The sequence below is a fragment of the Malania oleifera genome, chromosome 1 (genome assembly GCF_029873635.1).
Source record: "Malania oleifera isolate guangnan ecotype guangnan chromosome 1, ASM2987363v1, whole genome shotgun sequence".
Lineage (NCBI taxonomy): Eukaryota > Viridiplantae > Streptophyta > Magnoliopsida > Santalales > Ximeniaceae > Malania > Malania oleifera.
In genome coordinates this window covers 81,515,223-81,537,034 of record NC_080417.1, presented here as the reverse complement: position 1 = coordinate 81,537,034, position 21,812 = coordinate 81,515,223, and the positions used below count along the sequence as shown (strand labels likewise).

Genomic DNA, 21,812 nt, shown 5'->3' with positions numbered 1-21,812 from the left:
TTATAGATTCAATAATTACTACTACTTAATTGAAAACATATAATTTCATAATACTATTTGCATATACAATTAAAATTAAAAAATTACCTAAAATAATATTCAACTATTCTGCTTGGCACATCAGAGGCATCAACTGACTTATGAAACACGGTGCCTCTATCGCAATAATAAAAAATGTTTATAATGTATTTTCTAGTTGGTCCTGACCAACCATCACACATAAGGGTTACACTTCTCTCCTTCCAAATTCCAGCAAAAGAAGATATATAATTTTTCATTTCTCGATACTCTTGCTCCAAATAAGTTTCAGATACCTCATAGGGTGATGGATCCTTCACCCCCTTTCCAATCTCTGTAGCAATATCAAGCATAGGTTGCATAAATGGAGAGTCAGTTACATTCACTGAAATTCGATTATAAATTAGGAATTTTTGAACTGCTTTTCCTAATTTACTTCTTAAACCTTTCAGTAACTTAGTGTTGGTTTTTGGTTGTTTGGTACTCTTGCTTTTTTCTAAAATAGGATCCGTTGCCTTTAGTCTAGCTTTAGGGGCATCGAGATTGATCCATTGTCGTCCACTATCTCCAGCTTCTCGACCAATATAAGATCGAGCTCTTGCTCTACTGAAACCACTGGTAGCACCACTGCCAGAGCCACTTCCCTTTTTATAAATATTACGCCTTCCAGTTGTTCTTACTCGAAATCTTTGTCTCTCTTCCCATTGTTGCTGTGATTGTATGCTTTCTTGTCGAGCAAATCTCATACTTTCTTCTTTCGAGTCTTCTTCATTGCTCAAATTCTCAAAATCTCCTCTAATTTGGGCTTCTGCTTCATCTTGCCTTTTTTGTTTGTCTTTTTTCTTCTTAGCGTACTATTGTAGATGTTTCATCATTTGTTCTCTTACTTGTGTTGTGACATTTGAGCATCTAGCTACTTGACCCTTTTTATGTGCCAAGTGTTGTTTCAAGTGTGTAATGCCTCCTTTAATTATTTTCCCACACAACTTACACATAATAACATGTTTGTTACCGTCCACCGCAGTACCAAAATGCCATCCAATGTCCTCACTAGGTAAGTTCTCATTTCCTTTCTCACGTGGCATCTTGATAGACTTGATTTGATGATCTCTACACAAAATACAGAGAAAATACAACCTTTATTGTTAAAAAGATATTTTCATTATTTTTTATAACTTGATTTTATTTTCATTTATAATTATAAGAAATTAACATTGCAATTTTAAAGGTGAAAAAGACTTTTGCTCTACTTTCATATACATCACTAATAGAGATCCAACCAATACAAATTGACTATTTAACTTTTTAAGCATTTTCTCAGTGTATGGATTAAAATAAATTTTTTCTAGAAATTCTAATAGTTAAAATCAGAATTATTTATGTATTAAGTTCAAATTTTGTTTATTAAGTTATCAATTTTTACTTTATTTGATAACTAAAAACAAAAAATAGATCATATAAATATTTTTTTTTACCTAATTTCAAATTTAAGGTCAAAATGATGTTTTAAAACTTAAAGATATTAAGAAAAAAGAAATATGTGATGGAACTAGACTTTCATAATTACTTTCCAAAAAAATAAGGCTATTAGAATATTCATAAATTAAGAAAAGTTTATTTTACATATGATTATTATTGATTTCTAATTTTTTACTATATTAAATTACCTTTTTTTATTCAATTTAACATACATGATACAAGTTACAATTACAACAAAATATAATTTTAAAAAAAAATATATATATAATGAAAAGTTTAAGTGGCCATTGGGTCTTGACTCTTTAAACTTAATCTCATACGTGCGCTGGAGAGTGGAGAAGTTGAGAGTGTTGAGCTGAGAGAGGAGTCTCGAAGGAGTCGTAGCATGAATGGCCGTTGACTCCAAACTCCGAAGCCAAAATCGAAGGGCTGACCATTGGTGAGTGGCGACGATTGGTAGAGGGAGCTGTTGAAGGGCTATCGGTAACTTGCGGAGGCGGTGGAGCTGTTGCAGGGCTGTCGCCGGTGACTCGCGAGGCTACCACAGGTCTGCAACTCCTACAAGGCTGCGAATGCGACTGCTTGAGGGGGTAGATGAGTAGATTTGATCTCAGGTTTCGAAGTGAAGCCTTCTTATTTAGCTTCGTCCAAAGACAAATCAAAGTTCAAGGTACAATTTTTATTTTCCTCTTTCAATCTTTTGAATGTTAGATTGAATGGCAGATCTGCCAAGGAAGGGTGGTTGGGAGAGGGGGAAAGCAGTGGAAAGCATGGATTTAGGGATTCAGGAATCGTCCTTCGACTGGCAAGCTGTCAGCTAGTGTAATGGACCGTTGCGAATTGTAACATTGGGTAACGACCATTACGGACTGTTGTGGCGACGTAACGGCTATTACGGTCGTGAATTTTTTCCGCTTTGCAATATTGGCCCGTATCGGTTTCGAGGACCTCAATTTTCGTTATGTAACGGCTGTTATTTAAAGCCGTGGTAGGGGTGGTGAATTAGTTTATGAAAAATCCAACCAACCACACTGGCATGTTGTTTGTAATATTCCATGGTATCTCAATGATACTCCTAGTAGAGGTTTGATATATAAATGTAATAGAAACTGTGATATCATGGGATGCTCTGGTGCAGATTGGGCTGGCCTAGTTGATGGTTGAAGATCTAGATGGTGTACATTTGTGAGATGCAATCATGTTATTTAGCGTAGCAAGAAACAAACTACTGTAGCCAAATCTAGTGCTGAAGCAGAATACCGGGCTGGCTCATACTGTGAGTGAGCTTATGTGGTTGAAGTCTCTTATGTCAGAGAGGATTCTTGGTTAAGAAGCACAGAGATATGTTTTGTGATAATCAAGCTGCCATTTATATTGCTAGCAAACTACTATTTCATGAGAGGACAAAGCACATTGAAGTTGACTGTCATTTTGTGAGGGATGCACTGTGTTAGGTTGTGAGGGCTCCATTTGTGAAATCTGTGGATCAGGTAGGCAATGTTTTCACCAAGGCTTTATTTAAGCCTATCTTGTGTAATGCTTGTAACTAGCTTAGGATCAGGTAATATTTATACTTGTCCAACTTGAGGTGGAGTGTTAGAGAGAGATAAGGCTATTTTAGTCATTATGTGGTGTAGGTAGGGATATTTTATCTTTCAAATTTTTTTATTATTAATAATATAAGAGGGCAGACCTGGAGCTGAATGTAATGCTCTGCTGCCTCCTTTCTTTTGGTTTCTTCTTTGCTTCTCATCTTCTCTTCTCTTTTCTTTGCCTCTTCTATCCTCCTTCTCTAACTTGACCGAATAAGAGCTGTTCAAAGGGCATCCAGAGATGAATAGGATTTTCTGTTTAGAGAGCATGTAGTGCCAACAAAAACCCACTAAACCTATTCTATGGAACTAAACCTATTCTATGGAGCATCTGCCTCGGTTGCTGAAATCCCTGGAGTGGTGCCCTAAGTTCAGATTTCACCCAAAGTGTTGAGACCTCAAGATTACCCACTTGGCCTTTGCAGATGACTTAATTCTATTTGCAAGGGGTGATGTCTCTTCAGTTAAGAAGGTGATGGAGTGCCTGGAGATGTTCTCTGAATGCTCAGGTTTGACCTTTACTGTGCAGGTGTTTTTGGCAGTGCTCTGGAAGATATTGAAAGTCTAACTGGGTTTTCTATTGGGGAGTTCCCTTTTAGATATCGGGGTATTCCATTGGCTTCCACAAGATTGAACACAATGCATTTTTCCCTTATAGTAAACAGAATTGGGCTCTTGGCCAGGTCACTCTTTATCCTATGCTGGAAAACTGGAGCTTATAAATTCAGTGGTGCAAGGGATGAAGTGTTTCTGGCTATCTATTTTCCCCATTCCCAGTTCTGTGTTGGCTCATGTGGTTGAGCCGTGTTGGGGTTTCCTGTGGGGAGGTAGGAAAAGGCCTCTTGTTGCTTGGAAAGATGTAAGCTTGCCAAAGGAGGGTGGGTTGGGGGTCTTGGACCTCAAAAGTTGGAACACTGCTCTCCTTTCAAAAACCCTTTGGAATCTTCAAAGCAAAAAGGATTCCCTCTGGTCAAGATGGGTGAGCCATGTGTGCTTTAGAGGAGGTAATTTGTGGGAGGCTTCAGCAAAGCATGAAGACTCTCCCTTGTTTAAGAAACTGGTTCATATTAAAGATATGCTGATAATGCATTGCAGTGGTAGAAGCTCGGCAGAAGCTCAGCTAATGCAGTGGGTTGTTGATGGAAATTTTCAGTGCTCTAATGCCTATAATTTATGGATATGAAGGGGAGGAATGCCCCGTGGCAGAAGGTGATATGGAAGAATGTTTGTGCACCTAAACACTCCTTTGTTCTTTCGTCGGCTGCAAGAGGGAAGTTGTTGGCTAGTGACAAAATCTGGGGGCAGGGTATTGAAAAAACCTGTGTGTTCTGTGGTTCTGAAATAGAAACACTGGACCATCTGTTTTTTAAATGCAGATTTTCTTCTATAGTCTGGAATTCCATTAGGGGTTGGCTGGGTGTGAATAGAGCTATGACTACCATTAAGGCTAGTCTTAAATGGCTCCACAAGGAAGGCAAAGGCACTGGGGCTCAAGCCGTGGCCAAGAGAGCTTGTTTGGCCATCATAGTTTATTGTTTGTGGCTCTTTCGAAACAAGAGGAGATTCGAAGGCATTGTTATTCATCCGAAGGCTATTATAAAAGTGGTTCAGACACACTTTTAGAATAGTATATGATAAATTTCCCTCTCTTTGTATTTTAGTTGTAATTTTTGGTGCTTGCACCCCTGGGCATGCCCAGGTTTTGATGTATTTTGAGTAGTAGTTAGTTGGTGCTTTTGTCATGAGTCCTGTGTGCCCCTGTGGTCCCCAGGTTGAGTTGTTTTTGCTGTTCTTTGGTTGTGTGTGAGCTTTGGGCTCCCTTCCTGGGTTTGCTCAGAGTCCTTATACATATCCTTTTTGTTCTATAATTATAATTTTTTTTATCAAAAAAAGAGATAAATAATAAGAATATTTTTTGATGAATTAGAAAAACCAAATAAATGATTAAAATATCCTAAGTGGGTTGGGGTTTTTAAAAATTTGGAAGTGGCAATGCAAGCATGAAGAAGTAGAAGGTCCTGACAAATTGATGGTCCACCATATTGGCTGGTCAGCTAGTTTCTCCAATAACCTTAATTATAGTAGAATTTAGGACAGAAAATTTTAGTGCTTTCTTACCCCTTGACTCTTTGTATTACATATAATGTTTACCATCTTCACTAAGCCTTTTTATTAATGTGAAGAATTCTGCAGTCAAATGATTGCATATTTTACACATTTTTTGTTCTTTGCAGCACCAATGATGGAGTCTTGGAGGAAATGAAGAGAGAATACATGCTTGAACAGGATGTGAAGGCTTCAGCTGGAGTGTAAGCTCATACTTGGTTGATCAGTTAAAAATGGTGTATCTGAAGTACAAAATGGTTTGTTTGAGCTTGTTTTAGTGGTGATTCTATACCATATCCCAGCCTGTTGCATGGGGTTGCCAGTTAAATTCTTTTTAACCCACCACAGTGAACTAGAGGTGCGAGTAGATGGGCAAGTTCTGAGTGTTAGATAGGCTTTAAAATTCATTGAAATTTGATTACTCACCTGATTAACCTGTTTGCAGCCATTTGGAAATCTCCAGTTTTAGTACAAATTATGCTGAAAGACATTAGATTGAATTGAGAGCAGGAAATGCTGCTTCTCGAAAGCCACAAGTTTTGAGGGGTCATATCCAATGCTAGTTCAAGCCCTCTGTGGGTTCTCTTCTGAACCCACCTCCAATTGTCATACATTCCACGAGGAGACGAGTAGTGTTCCCATGGAAAGACGAGCCGTGTATCTTCTAGGGACAATTGTTTCCCTAAACAGGCCTCATTTTGAAATTACATTTTACGAGAACCATGGTGCCATCTCCTTTTATTTTTCATGCAACAAACTACATTGCATTAGATTTGCTCAGCAATTGCTTTGTGAGAAAAGGGCATATGCATTAAATGAGATTAATATAAGTTTGGCAGGTCATTATGCATTTTCTAATGAAGATGAACTTTGGCTAATTTGTGAATAAAAGGCGAAGAAGCTTGTTGAAGAGATCCAAAAAGTATACTCTAGAGATGGGTGATCCAAAAAAAGGTGGTTTGAAATGTTATCCTCTAGATTTGGGGGCTTTGAGCATTAAATCTCCTTGACTTCAGCAAGGCCATTGGAAAATGATTCAGCAATCACAGTTGAAGGTTATGGAAGATCAGCATTAGGTATGGGCTACTGGAGAGTGGGTGGATCATGAAGAATGCGTATGGAGCAGCAGGGGCTTGGATATGGATAGGGCATCACGCGGCCCTCATAGTCGGGAATGGAAATTCAATCCTTTTCCAGCCCAATACCTTGTTTGGGAATCAACTTAAGAGTCCAATTACCATGTCTCTCTTAGATTTTTTAGGGGAAGGGCAATAGTTTTTGAAACATTGGATTTTTAGACGACCACCATACTGGAATTAGAACACTTACCCGTCTTAAATTTTTTTTTTTTTTTAAAAAAGAAAAATTAGAAGAGAGAAGTTTGAGGCGAAATTTGACATTGATAGGGATGTATTAACGACATGGAGTAGGGTGATTTCATTAGTGTTACTTCTTTTATGCGAACACAATATAATGGAGATTGTCAAAGCAGTTTTTTCCCTGGAAATAGCAAGAAAAATTTGTCGAACCTCTCAGACTGTAACTGCTCTTCAACTAAGTAGCTATTTAGGGATGGGTGAGACCTAATTCTACTGTCAAACCTCTCGAGCAGCACAACTAATTCCCAGAGCTTTTGGAAGGGTGAATATCTTTTTACGGGCTCAAGATCTATATTGATTTTTGTTGTTTTGCAAGTTGATTTGTGCTGGGCTCCTTGCTTTCCTTTTAGGGCCCGTTTAGATTAAGAATCATGTTTATGGAATTTTTGTTTTTTGAATTTCACTATAATTTTTTCTATCAAATGCTATTAAAAATAATAAAAATTAATTTATTTAAAAGTTAAAAGAAATTAAATACTAATAATGTGTAGAATTAAATATTTATTTAACAATTTAACATTTTCTTTTATTTTCTCACCTTCCTTGATAATCAAACATGAAAATTTAAAAATCTTGTATATTTTTGTATCTAATGTTTTTCTAAATTCTAAATGAGGCTTTAATGACACCAAAATTTTAAGAAGTAAAAAACCTATGCACTTTCCATCAAAGTTATAAAAATTAAACATTAATGATTTATTTGACAAACAGATAAAATAAAATAAAAATAAATTTAATCCTTCACATTCCATTCCAAGTATAGATTCACTGAGTGGGTGCAGAGAGGGAAAGAGGCCATCTTCCAAACCAACAAGACTTTCAATAGACCAAAAAAGAAAAAAGGGAAAAATAATATCAAAGTCAGCGGCGGATTCATCTTTACTATTGAGAAATCAATGGCTGCCTTGCGCGTGGGGCTCTAGTTGAATACGTAAAGCGTGACAAAGGAATCAAATACAACCTAGTGACAGACTAGGATTTTTCCTGCTACCAAACAAAACTACCAAAGCAGATTTTATTTTTAATAATAATAATGGCAGGCCGGCCTTGCAAATCTTGTCCCAAAAATCCAGCACTATGCATATAACAATATTAGGTCATTGAACTAAACCTGATGATAAATGTTAAAACTCCGGTCAAATTACAATTATACGACACTGCCAACAAATCATAGCTAACAAAAATACTGAGATGCCCGCCCCATTTAACAAATCTCATATTTTCTTACCACAACAACCTCTCTTCATGCTCACCAGCTTAGAAAGCTTCCTAATTGTCCACACCACACCAAAACAAGAAAGCTTCCAATTAACAGGAAAACCACACATCGCTAACTTGGCTTCTGCATGTTATGCCCAGCACGAATCACTTCATCTACCAGCAGTAACTGAGATGCTATAACAGGCCTGCAATGCATAATTCCGATGACAATTTAGCAAAACAAAAATTCCGATCCCACCTCGCCCAAACCCCAACCTACAATGCTTGATGAGATACGCGTGCCCATCATGATATAGTACCATTACGCATTATTTTAAGTGACTAACATACAAAAGATGAACGAAAAATGAGTAAGCCAATTCAATTTCCCTAAAACATAGGGGAGAAAAACATTGTCAAGCTGCATTATTTGATATCTTCCCTTGATAAAGTTTCCGACAGTAATATAGGCCAGCCTCAATAAAAGGAAAACCAAGATTCAAGCAAACACTAAAATACATACCCGGAGTTAATGATTTGGCACTTGACAGAGTAGTTATCAAAGATACCCTCCATTTGGGGGTCAATGGGCTCGCCTGTGTGCTGGTTTAATCCAACAACATTCCCCCTGTCATGCTCTCCCTGAATAATCCCCATGGCATGATTGATATTAGATAGAATTTTTTACCTTTAAATTAAAAATGGATAAAAAAATGTCAAAAAAAGATACCTTAAGAGCAATGATGACATCTTGAGTGTCAAGCCCAGAGTTCTCAGCAAGTGTCTTTGGCACCATGAGAAGGGCATCACCAAAAGCTTCAATGCCAAGTTGCGCACGCTGTCCCAAGTTTTTTAAAAACTCAATAATTGGAAAAATAAGCAAGGATTTAAGTTTTCTTAGGAGGAGAGATGTGGATGCAATTTTCTTTTTACCCCTTGAACAGTTTTCTTCACTTCATTAATTAAGTACTGTCTTGCTGCTATCTCAAAAGCCCCCGCTCCCTGAACAAAAACCAAGTATATCATAACATTTATCACCAAAAAATAATATAAAAAAAAAAGCTAAAACACAGAAGAAGCATCCCATTCCGAGTAAAATAGGGAGTTTCGTGTAATACTCTTAACAGTATCGCTTAAGGCTCAACTATTAAATCATCGGCCATACAAAAAAAAAAAAAAATACTAAAAACAACTGAAGTACAGAACTTCAACAATTAGTAGTGAGTTTTGTGTTGCCTTCCATGCTCCATTCCTCAAAACAATCTGTTTGGGAAGGATAGTGGTTGGGGATCTGCTGGTCAAAGAATGAAGCAACATGTCTTCAATGACCATTGATAAACAAGGAGAAAATAAGGTACATCCATCACAATCACTACATGTACTACTCATTCTAGAAACCCCTCAATCTTGAATTATCAACATAACCTAGTGCATGCATGAAACTTACAAAGCAATAAGTTAAGAATTTGGCAGTCAAAAAATCCTCAAATTCCACTCATAACATCTCTTGTCAGATCATACACAATCCATTGTCCCATGGCAATATGGATAAATCCCCAATCAGCTTCCTAGTAACCTTATTGAATAAATCTTGGTAAGGGGATCAAAGTATGGTTAGCCATGTTAAGTAGCCAACTTAAAAAGTAGAATTAGCATGTATATAAATCCACAATTATGCCATACAATGCAAATGTTGTACCATGCAAGTTTGGGTAAATTTCATGAATGACCACTAAGCATCGGTAGTAGTTTCAAATGGGTCATTTAAATTAAATTTGCAACATATTAGACACTGAACTGTGCACATGGTTTCAATTTCATCCACTGCGCAAGTTGTCTCTTGTAACTGAATTCTTTCCTAGCATCCCAAATCAGTCATACCTGTCCATCCTTGCAGCCATAAAAAGGCAGGAAAATTCATCAAAATCATTGTGATAGAGGTGCTGACAGGATGCCAGGATAGCATAATGTCAGTAACAGAGACTATCATTGCACATTGGATGACATTGAAGCAACATCTAAAGTTGAGTGACTAATTTGAAACTACTACTAAAGTTCAGTGACTATTCATGAAATTTACCCCGGTATGTTTCATTAGAACCAATTTCATTATCCAAACATTACTTCATCAGATTATAATTTTTAAGACTTCAAATGTTACGTTGCCGTTCCAACCTATCTCAATTGCTTTACCAGTCTTACATATTCTTCAACTATCAAGTAACTTGATTCCACCCTAGGTCAGTTTTACACAAACAAATAATAGTTTGTTCACTATTTGTCATAAATGCCAAGAGCAGCATCTTGGGTGTTTAGATTCTCTCTCTATACGCTTCTAAAAAGCACAATGGGTTATCAGGAAAATTGGCATGAATATTTATAAAACTACACCTATAAACTATGCATGCATGATTCACATCCGTTTGCTAAAATAATTCACAAAGCTGCCCCAAAGACTGCACATAAACAGTGCCAATCATAAATCAATTTGAATAGTTAAAACCCTCAATTGATCGCTGAATTTATTAAAATATTTAATTGTATATAAAACATGATTAATTTTAATTCAATGATTGGGTGACATTCACATTGCAACCAATACAATAATTTTTGAAAGCAAGACAAATGTCAGAAGGAATATTCAATTTGCTCTTAATTTTTATAATTGTAGCACTAATTTCACTTAGAATCACAAATTAGTTAGATTCATAGCTGGTTGATTCACAATTGACAGAGTTCCTGATGACTAATCACTATTTTTTTCACATCGATGTTTCATCATTATTTTTCTAATTTCTCATTTCTTAATTTTCTAGCTTATTACACAAAATGAGCAAGGCAAGAGAACACAACAAAGTTCATGATCTGAGAAGAAGAGAGAGCTTCTGCCATCAGCAACCATAGTAGAGCTAGTTGCTAAGGTTACAGGATATGTCTAGCTCCCTTCCACGTGTGTCAATTTTGAGAAAAAGAAAAAGAATAACATACAGCTGCCAAATCATCATAATAAGATGTCAACTCATCAAAAATAGGCCACATAAGCATCACATCTTAGGCTTGTAGCATGTGATGCCTACTTAAAGTATATTGAGGTAGTTGGCTTTAATTACAATTAGAATAATGAATTAGGTAAAATCACTCTATTGGAAAGCTTTCTTTGGCAGTGACTTGTCAGTGACCAAGGTAGGATATTTTAAAAAGTTTAGAGACCAACCAAAGGTTTTAGTCAACTTGGAAGACAATCATAATCTTGAAGCATAGGCAAACAGAAAAAAAAAAAAAATTGCAAAAGAAAACAAAAAAAAAAAAAAACAAACAAACTGCATGTAGTAGAACTCACTAAAACAACAGCTTCATCTTCGATTGTATTTTTGACTGCTCTTAGGCCATCACGAACAGCATCCTTTATCTGTGCAATGGTATGGTCATTTGGTCCTGCAACACAAAAACATTGCACAAAGTATTGGATAATAACTGGATTTTTCCCAAAAGCAATAGAATGACACATATAATACAAGCAGTAATCGCAATGAAAATTGCTCCAGCCACTTAGTGGGCCTAAAAAGCCACAATTTTTTATTTGAGCACCTTTTATTAAAATTGTACAAGAAAGAGGATTCTTCACATTTTCCACAAAGGTGTACTTCTCCTCCCCAAGAATATGCTCATAGACCAAACCCGCCCAACCAAGGCACTCAGGCATTAAATCATCCACTGAATTAACAGCCTCCCCCCCACAAGCCAAAACCAATCGCTCCATGTTTCTCCTCTTTGCTCTTCGAAGGGCAATAATCTACAAAAACCATTTAAATCATTAATTTGCAAGCAACATAAACCCACATATATGACTAATTATCTGAAAACAAACAAGAATGGTTAGAGCTGCAGTAGTAGCACATTAGTGAAACAGATTCTTTTGTGCCCTTTCATTGTTAGACCATTCTTTCATGAGATGAGGTCAATGCATCACTATAGATATGAATGGCATTGCATTTAGCAGTCGGCGGATTGAACAAAACCAACAGGGAAATATAGGTTACAGTTGCAGACATAAAAACAACTCCTTTCCCCCTTTTTTCTCATCCCATTATATAAAACTGAAATTAAATTCCAATCTCCTAATGTATAAGTTTATTTTTTTATCCCAATAGGGAGGGACCAACTTCCCCTTTGCTCTTATTGTTCTGCCACAAAATTTTGCTTCCAATTTAAGAGGAAATAGCATAAACGAAATTTACTTCAAGTCCTCAGATGAGCTTATAATCTGGAATAGTCATATCCTTTCCCTTATCTTATTGCGCAGCAGAACATAATCATCAAATCAAGAATCAAATTGTGAATCAAGAACCAAATCATATTGCAAGACTTAGCAAAAGTCATAATAATCAGCAGAAAGTTACACGTATATATATATGTAAAAATACAACAGATGTTCATTAAAAAATTACATATATTAATGAGAGTGACCATGTAGCTAAATATGCATATATAAATATCCCTGTATGCATGGACAGTTATAATCTGTAATATTAAAATCCTCATGTCCAAGCACTTCTACTAAATTCTTAAAACAATTCAAAAGACAGATAAATATTTAAGAAATTTTCACTTTATTTCTATAGGCTGTGGTTTTGAGGACTTCTATATATAGAATGTTGAACTTTTCAGTTTTTATATAGTTGGCTTTAACTGAGAACTAATTGGATGTGTTGGATATGTGCCAACTGGCAGTTTGCAGAATTGTGAATCCTAAGATCCTGATTGAAAATCATAGGATTTGTGGTAAATTCTTTAAATTTGTTAATGCAAACGAAATAAATTAAGAAATAGAGAAATTTAAAAGCTAGAGAAGGACAAGAGATCCTCAAAACCAAAAAGGAAAAAAAACTAGAAAACATAAATAAAAGCAAATTAAAAACCAATAGAAACCCTAATTAGGAAAACCCCTTTTGAAACCCTTCATAATCAATAGAACTTTGAAGCATTGCTAATTCCTATTGAACTTTAGTTGATTTACTTTTAGCTCCATCCAATCGAACTCCATTCCCTCCATGATCAGCCAATTCTTGCTTACTTTAATTCATCTACTAGAGAGTCAAATCTGTAGGCTGGTGAATTGAATTGTACAATTCCAATAGAGAATCATACAATTTTGACAAAGCAGAATAAAATTTGTCAAATTATCATTTTCTTTTTGGCATAACAATGTGTGCATCTATAAATGATCACGGGTTTACAAATCCCACTTAAGTGCAGAACATAAATTTTAAGAAATTAATATGGTTGCTAATCATGTAATTTTATTGGGGAAAGACCAGGAGTACATGATACCATGGAAACAAGTGGAATTAGCCTCTAGAAGTTTGGAAGGCTAAAGTCTCTTTTTTAGATCAGTACATTCATCTGAATTGTGCCTCAATAGGCTTAACATGCACAGCCTACTACAGTGCAGAAGACCCTATAAGGCACTGAATCCTGATATGTTCGCCAAGTGTAATGAGTCCAGCAAAGCAAATGCAGTAATGCACACCTCTTCCTTCATAGCTCGGTGGCTAACTATCTTTGGTGCAATATCTTATCGGGTTTCAACGAAGCCTGGGTGGCTCTGCAGATACAGGGACTTCCTACATTTGAGTTTTAAGGCTTTTGGAAAATCCGGAAAGGGTAGGGTTTTTTGGAGATGTGCAGTTTTGGCTGCTATGTGGACACTTTCAATCAAGAGGAATATGAGAACCGCAAAACTTCTCTAGTTTGTTTTGGGATAAAGTTGTGTTTCTGGCCTCTTTTTGAGCTCATTCTCTTGGGTTTTACTTGGGGATATTGCTGCCTGACTGCAAAGGGGTCCATTTAATTTCAGTTTACATATTTTCTTTTGTTTCTTTGGAGAACATCATGTTCTCCTCTTTTACACCTTTCTCTATTTATATTTTCTCTTATCCAAAAAAAATTAGAACCAGCACTCAAACAGTGAATCCTGAATGTTATAAGAATTGTCAATAGCGGAATCGTACTTTTAACAACAATCATCACTAAAGCAATCATGATTACTCAAGTCAAACTATGATTTACTAATCAAACATTCGGCATCTCACAGAAAGTTGGTAACTTGGTATCAAAATTCAAAGTATTTATCCCGTCTTCTTCTGTATTCACCCTTTTTATTTAAGAAGATAACAGGTGGTTTAAATGCACTCATTACAGACAAAATCTATTTATCTGCTACTCGACATTAAACTATACTCATCAAACAAATTTATACAAAGTAATAAGGAAGCAATCATGAAAGGTCAATGACTCACCCCTGCCCTTGCAAGCAGGTCTAAAGATGGCGGATCTATTCCCTTCTGATTTATGACAACAAAGTTCTTATCGTTACCTGAACAAACCTGCATATTGCCAAGAGTAAGTGATCTTGTAAGATATCACATATAAATTACACTCCTACCATGAATGAGACACAAATAGTATGTTTTAAATCCTACCTTGTTCTTCAGCTCAATGATCTTTTTCACTCTTTCATCAACCTGACGCCTTTCAGCAGCAACCATTGCCTCTCTTTGCTCAGCATTTGAGTAGAAAAATCCTGCATTTATTTCACTGAGAGATAAAACGTTAGTTTCATGAGGTCCATAAACAAATAGTCCAATAAAATGTAGCACGATAGATTCAACATCAGTTTCAATTTTCATCAAATTTGATATATTAAATAAAAAGACATCATTTCAACTTATTGCCTTTGAAAAGTGCATTGAAATGTTCATAAAAATATGTATCCAAATAGTACAAAGTTAAAAAACGGATCCTTTTTTATTTTTATTTTTTTGTAAGTAGAAACTGTATTAACCTGCAACTAGGGGTTCCAAAACCATGTACAAAAAGGAAATCATTTACAAAACAAAAAGTAAACAAAATCTAAAGTTCCCTGCACAGAAATTTTGGGAAGTCAGAAGCTGCAAACAAGTAGAACAAGTAGGTGGGGCCGACTATATGAATCTCTTCCCACCAACTTGCCCAATCAAGAGCATTTTTCTCCTCTACCTTAAGAGCTATTGAATCTTTCCTCACTACCTGATTCCAAATTATTTTAGCTCTACCCCTACCCTTTTTAATACCAAAAACAATAACTAACCCACTCCTCACAGGTGTGCTACTAGGTCTGCATTCATATGCCCAAACCATCTAAACTGCCCCTTTCTTATCTTGCTTTCGACTGGTGCAATGCTTAGTTTATTACATATATGTTCGTTCCTTAATTTATCTTTTATGTTATACCACACATCCACCTTTAAATTTGCATTTCAGAAGTTTTTTACCTTTTTTTACATGTTGTATCTTAGTTGCCAACATTAGAATCCGTAAAGCATAGCTGGCCTTATAGCCATCCGATAGAACTTTCCTTTTAATTTTAAGAGTATCCTATGATCACACAACATGCCTGATGCACTCCTCCATTTTACCCAACTTGCTTTAACTCTATGTATCACATCCTCTTCAATTTCCCCTTCCACTTGCATAATAGATCTAAGATATTGAAATCTAATAGTGCTATTAATTTCTTGATTATCAAGTTTAATCTTCTCTCCAATACTCCTCCTTATGTTACTAAAATTACATTTCATATATTTTGTCTTATTCCTACTTATCCTAAAATCTTTAGACTCTAAAGCAGTTATCCAAAGTTCTAGCTTAGATTCCACTCCACTCCTATTTTCATTAATCAAGACAATATCACCTGCAAACAACATACACGAGGGGATCTTGTTTTAGATATTCCTAGGGAGTTACCAATCACTAAAGCAAAAAGATACAGTCTTAAAGTAGAACTTTGATTTACATCTGTTGTGATTGAAAATTCTCTAGATTCCCCTCCTATGTCCTTATACTAGTTGCTACTCTATCATACCTATTCTTAATAACCTCAATATATCACCTATAGACACCCTTCTTTTCTCAAACCCACCAAAAACTTCCCTAGGTGCTCTAGCATAGGTCAATAAAAATCATATGCAAGTTTCTCTTCTTTTCCCCGAACTTCTCCATTAATCTTCTCAAAAGATAAATAGCTTATGTTGTTAGTAATAATAACAATGTGACAAGATATTTCTAAAATATATCAAAATTTAAATCTCTATACAAGAAAAAGGAAAATTCGAAAACTTAAATATTGTTAAGTAAAAATTCTAGAATTTCAACAAGAAATTTTTTAGAATATACAGCCATGATGCACAATATACACTTCACTTTTTTCCTTTTTTTTTTTTTTTTTTCCTAGCAGATACATGTTATTCAATATTTACCTTTTCTCATACTCCAATGACGCATTGCACGTCAAGATGTAACAATTCTCAGCTCGTCGCTTCATATCAGGATGTCTAGAGCCATGATCAAGGACAAGACCCTCAATCTTAAAAACAAGAAGAGCATAACATTAGGAACAAAGAGAAAAGAAACTATATGCAAATCATACGCTACTTTGGGCTCATGCTACCGCAGAATGCTAACAATTTTTTCAATTCTAACCATGAAATTGAATAAGAAGATAAGATTTTAATATTTAATCAATAAAAAAAAAAGAAAATAATACTAATATAGCATTTGAAAAACCAGAAATAACAGTCCACAAACATGCAGCTGCTATAGCTGTTACTATATGCGACTAAGAATGCCAGTAACAAAATTAAAACACCAGAAAAGAAATAATACAAAATGATCATTACTCAAAACAAGATGTACCCTGAACCCACATTTGGATGTGCTTTCCACAACATAAAACTACAATGAGCCAACTCATGGTAAAACTCTAAATTTACCTCAGGTGAATAAAAGCAAAAATAATTTTCAGTTTACAAATATCACTAATCATTGCTAAAAACTGACAATATGCATGAGGGCATCAGAGACATCGTCATATGTTTTATTCCGAAATTTTGAATCTTTATGCAAACAAAGCAATGAAATAATGAATGGAGATTGGAGCATATCAGGTAGCTAACCCCAAATAGTTGGGACAAAAGACTGTTTAAGATGACTATGGTAGCATATTTAAATGTAGCTGATAAGCATTGTCCCTTTCAAATATTTAAAAGGAATCAAATGGTTTAGGATCTGCCAATTGCAAAGCTGTTCGAATTTTTTGGCATTTTTTCCAAGTTTATGCTTTTTATGACAACTGTTTTTAGTTTCAACAGCATGAGAGAATATTTGGTCAGATGGAAGAAAGTTGTTAGGAGGATTAGATTTTTCCAAGAGTGAGAGTAACCTTAATGTGCATGTGCATGTGCATGTGCGTGCATGCATGCATAAGCCAACTGCAGTAACAAATCTAAATATGGTCAATATTTGTTGTTGCTCCCACTTTTAGGAAATCATAAGGTTAATCAACAGACAGCCATTCACAAACTGTTCGTAATTTTTTTGTTGGCCTTTGTTTTAAGATTCTACTCTTTTAACTGCTATAAATAAGAGAAAATATTAAGAAGGAAAATATAGAACTTTCTTGGGTAACACACTAATAAGCGCCACAATGCCACAGTAACCTGCCCATGGCAGACATATACCACCAAATAATACCCAGCATCCAAGACATAAAAGTGCAAAATCTAAACAAAGTAGACCACATCAAATTCCTCTTTTAAGCCATTATTTTCATCAAAATTTTCTCGGCTCGGTATTATCGACTTAATCCTGGCCCAGTAAAATGTTAATATAGCATCAATTTTATTTTTATATCTTCTTTTTCTTTCACTTTGGCAGGTGCTCATTCTGATGATACTCTATCTTTGGTAATACATTCGGCCTATTTGGTTCGCAGAATAGCTATTCCTTGGAATAAGATGGAATTTAGTGAAAGTTTAGAGAATGTAGGTAATAACTATTCCATATATGTTTTCCATATTATTCCATCCAACGTGTAATGAGAAAGGAATAGACATTCCTATGCTGAAATTTGGGAATAGTTATTCCTTGCCTATTCCTTGTTATGCACTCATAAAAAGCTTCAAATTGTTAATTGTTTTATGGTATCAATATAATTTTTTGTATAATTAATTTTAACTAACCTATTATAACTAATCTATTCCTAGGAATAGACATTGCACAAACCAAACATAGAATAAGTTATCAAAATTTGACTATTCAACAACCTTAACTAATCTCCATACTTAGCATTTTTTGCACATCATCCATACACCCGCGGACCTGCCTTCAGAAGAAAAACACCTCTTTAAAAGCTCCCAATCTATAAACCACAATTTTTAGTGCAGGAAAACAGTAATTGCACCACCTTAACCCACATTTTAAAATAATAAAGATCACAATTAGCATCCATCACTAACCCCCAGCTTGGGGAAAGATAATACAATATCCAAAAAATTGCAAGTTTCATCCTATGATTCCTTTAAAAGGAAAATGATTGTTCTAAAACCCTCCCCCCTCCCCCAAAAAAGCTAGGGCCGCAAAATATATATATAGCAAATATATATCTAACAGGGTTGACAACAGGTTGATTTTGTTTCGGGGTAAGGAGGGATGTATGCTGTAAGTTATGGATGATGAAGTCTAGTTAAACATGTTTAATCCAGAGAGAGGAAGACTTCAGAAATATAGAAGCAACAGAAGTGGTACTTGGATGAACCAAGCTTCAAATTCCTCAGATCAACTAAACTATAATGCACTAATGATCATAACAATATCAGCACAAGAAAATATTACCAAGCAATAAAAAATATCCTTCTTGTCAAAATATGATCTTTGTTGCTAAACTACAATAAACTTCACCAACAGGGAACATTCTAAGCTACGATAAACCTTATAAATCAGGAAGACTTCAATTAATTATAGATTATATCAATGAATTAAAAGATCATTCGGCTTGCAGATCAACAAACCAATCGTGTATCCACATCAAACTTATGGCGCATGTGCATAATTTCCACCATAAATAAATCAATGGCTTCCTCAGGCTTGCGAATGCAGAGCACCTGTCACATCCCACCCAGAATTAAAACATACAAAATGCAAATAGGCCTACCAGAAATAGTAAACCACATGCAAGTTAGCCAAATGAAACAAAACTGTTGTAGACAAAACTTAAAAAAGAGAAAAAAAAAAAGCAAAGAAAAAAGTTTGACACTAAACAAACTCACTGCATCAACAACTATGTCAGTCAATTGATCTGCCAATGCTTCATATAACTGTAGAAACAGACAAAAAAGAATTAAATAACACATAAAAACATGTACAATATATTAAAAAGGAGCAAAATTTATTAACAGTACCTTAGTTCTTAATGTAGTTCTTGCCACCATTTTCAAAATCTCTTTATCAGGCGTGTCACCCATCACTACAGGAGTCTTAAATTTTTCAAGAAATTGGAGAGTAGCTCTTTTTGCAATCTCAAAACCATCAACCAGAACACGTGGATGCATCCCTGAAACATGTAATGTTCTCATGTTTCATAGCCATCAAGTCACACATTTATTGTTCTCACATAGCATCAATGAATGGCTACCATGGATATTTAAGCAATGGTTATTTTACGTAGGCATGTGCTAAACCACAACATATGCAGGTATGCTATCATTTGTTAAAATCTCAATTAGACAGGGCCATGCTACCAAATGATGTGTTTGAGCCAGAATGGTGATCCACTTTTCACCATCTTCTGGAGCAGGAATAGGCAATTTTGGAAGGTAAGGTTGCCAATTGCAAAGATAAAGCAGGATATGTTAAAGAATCTTTTATTGTGGTGTCATATAGGGATCCCATGAGCAAAGACCAAAGCTTTTCACATCATGCATACCAAAACATGGTGCTAGAAGTCTACGTCTCTACAATGTTCACTTTGCCCTCTTGAGATATTTTACATGCATGTATACAAGCACATGGCGCTAATAGTCTATGCCTCAGTGACTATCATTGAGTCCTCTGGGACCCTTGCATAACACATGACAAAAGCGTCTTTAACATAAACTGTTTCGCATCTTCAACTCTGCAATCAGCAACCATACCTTTTCAAAAATTGTTGTTCTGTGTTTATATTGAAACAAAATTACATAAAAATGACAAAATACACAAACAAACATAGTAAGGATAACCATAGTCATTCTTTAATTAAAAAGGTCTTTGGAGGTAAAAACATACAAAAAATGCACGGAAAAATTACAGTGAGAAAGAATTTACAAACCTTCATCAATGTAGCGCTCTGACTGTTTCATAAGCTCACCAATAAAGAGGACAGTGGATGTTGTACCATCACCACTTATATCATCTTGGGCAACAGCGGTCCTTGCAATCATAATCGCGGTAGGGTTTTGGATTTGCTGCAACCATCATAGAAATATTGACTAATGAAACACTCAAAACGTTTATAAGGAATAAGATATGCACAATAATGTTGAGTTGAAATGGTTTTGTTATATGGCATTCTTATCTCCATTGTGTAAATTTCTTTAAAGCTTACAATTATTAAATTACACAAGCAATACTAAAACCAGGTAATCAAATCAAACATAAACTGGTTGCCCTAAATTCACCCAATGCATGTGCTTCCAGTCTACCTAATACCCAGCTACATCCCACAGCAACTATCCATATGCTCTTTCCACATAAGCCACAGTAATTTGGTGGTTATGCATCAAACTGAAAAATGATTAAACTTTTTTTTTCTTGGGTTAGAAACAAAAAATCTTAAAACCCTAAACACTAAACCCAGGAAGCACTCATAAAACCACAACAAGAAGGATGTATCTCACTGTAATTGTACTTTATTACTGCCTAAAATGAGACAAAAAAATTCCAAGAACTATTTTCAGCTTAAAGAAACATGAAAAGGAATAGGATTTCCAGTAAGAAACAAGGATTTTCTTTTGGTATAACAGGATTCATTTGGCCAAGGCTTTTTTGTTGTTTGTGGTCGGGATAGGGTAGGTTCAGTTGACAAAAACATTGAACAATTTTCCACCAAGTCAAATAGACCCAAGAAAAGTACCATTGCCAACTTTCATAATTTTTTGAAGTTTGAGAATGATAATCCATATTTTAGTGTTTCATCAAAAAGTTTAAAAATTCCCAAACACCAAACAAAGCCTTAGCACCAGCATTCCTCCTAATAAACTTGAGTGAATTACGGAACAAAAACAAGTTACCAAAAACAATTAGGGTTTTAAAATAGAAGGAAAGTGCTCCAACCATTTCCTTCAAGAGCGTATTCCCATCCTTAGTAAGCTTAATGTCACCAGCTCCACCAACAAGCCTAGAAAATGAGAGAAAATCAGAGAAAATGGAGGAAAACAACTAAATTCAACCGAGAAAAAATCACAAATAAAATTTAAAACATAAAAAATTATAAAAACCTTACATTTTAATAGTGCCTTTGGGACCGAGGTTAGTCTTGAGCACATCCTGCAAGCCCTTAGCAGCATTGATGTTCATGTGCAGGGCCGCTGATTTGTTGAGCACTTCAGCATTAGGGTTAAGCACTCGCAGCGACATCTTCTACTCAACACCGCACATTCGTTCGCCAAACCGCAATAAATATCAATGCAAAAACATCATTATCTATGCTACATATAAAAGCGGCAACCCTGAAAAATGAATTGTCATGTTTACCATTTCGCAATCATTATTACCTGTAGGAAAAATGGAACGGATAGGTTGGGGTGAGAGAGAGAGAGAGCTCTTGCAGCGGACGGCGACGCTCTGAATCGAGTTGGGGGGAAGAGACCGCCCTGAAGGCTGTAGTGTGATGATATAGAAGGTTCGAAGGTTTCCATTTTGTTCGATCCAGTTAAAACGTTGTCGTTCCATACAAGGAAGCGCAATTTTTCCATCTCGAAAACGCCGCCGTTTTCGGTTTTCACGGTGGCACTGCGGGCCCTCGAATGATGAAGCCCAAATGTAAATAAAACAAATGAGGTGAGGTTACCGATATTTGGGATTGGGAGTTGTGTGAGAGTTTGAATTCTTGAATTTTTGCAAAGTTAATTACAAAATATAATAATATTAATTTTTAAAAAATTTATATAAACTTTAATTTTAA

General features: G+C 35.5%; 2 protein-coding genes across 7 annotated transcripts in view; one reads left to right on the top strand and one right to left on the bottom strand.

Annotated features, from left to right (window-relative positions):
• LOC131153842 (uncharacterized) overlaps positions 1 to 5,651 on the top strand; it is a 45,720-nt gene extending 40,069 nt beyond the window's left edge. For all 5 annotated transcript variants that reach the window (XM_058106317.1, XM_058106300.1, XM_058106293.1 and 2 more), the window contains one exon: positions 5,324 to 5,651. In XM_058106317.1, coding sequence (XP_057962300.1) covers positions 5,324 to 5,402 — 79 coding nt within the window. In that variant the 3' untranslated portion in view covers positions 5,403 to 5,651. The remainder of the gene's footprint in view (positions 1 to 5,323) is intronic.
• Positions 5,652 to 7,571: 1,920 nt separating this feature from the next.
• Positions 7,572 to 21,543, bottom strand: LOC131153833 (T-complex protein 1 subunit zeta 1). 2 transcript variants are annotated; one of them, XM_058106285.1, is made up of 16 exons: positions 21,403 to 21,543; positions 21,132 to 21,268; positions 20,963 to 21,026; positions 19,959 to 20,094; positions 19,051 to 19,202; positions 18,919 to 18,966; positions 18,661 to 18,753; positions 16,072 to 16,178; positions 14,257 to 14,371; positions 14,074 to 14,160; positions 11,363 to 11,567; positions 11,115 to 11,209; positions 8,708 to 8,776; positions 8,505 to 8,612; positions 8,298 to 8,416; positions 7,572 to 7,980 (listed from the first exon to the last, which is right to left on the bottom strand). In XM_058106285.1, exons 2-16 carry the CDS (start codon positions 21,263 to 21,265, stop codon positions 7,905 to 7,907), a joined length of 1,608 nt encoding a protein of 535 aa, XP_057962268.1. In that variant the 5' UTR covers positions 21,266 to 21,268; positions 21,403 to 21,543; the 3' UTR covers positions 7,572 to 7,904. The 2 variants fall into 2 exon arrangements, with proteins under 2 accessions (XP_057962268.1, XP_057962272.1); XM_058106289.1 differs by having other exon boundaries at positions 21,132 to 21,265.
• Between the last annotated feature and the right edge of the window lie 269 nt (positions 21,544 to 21,812).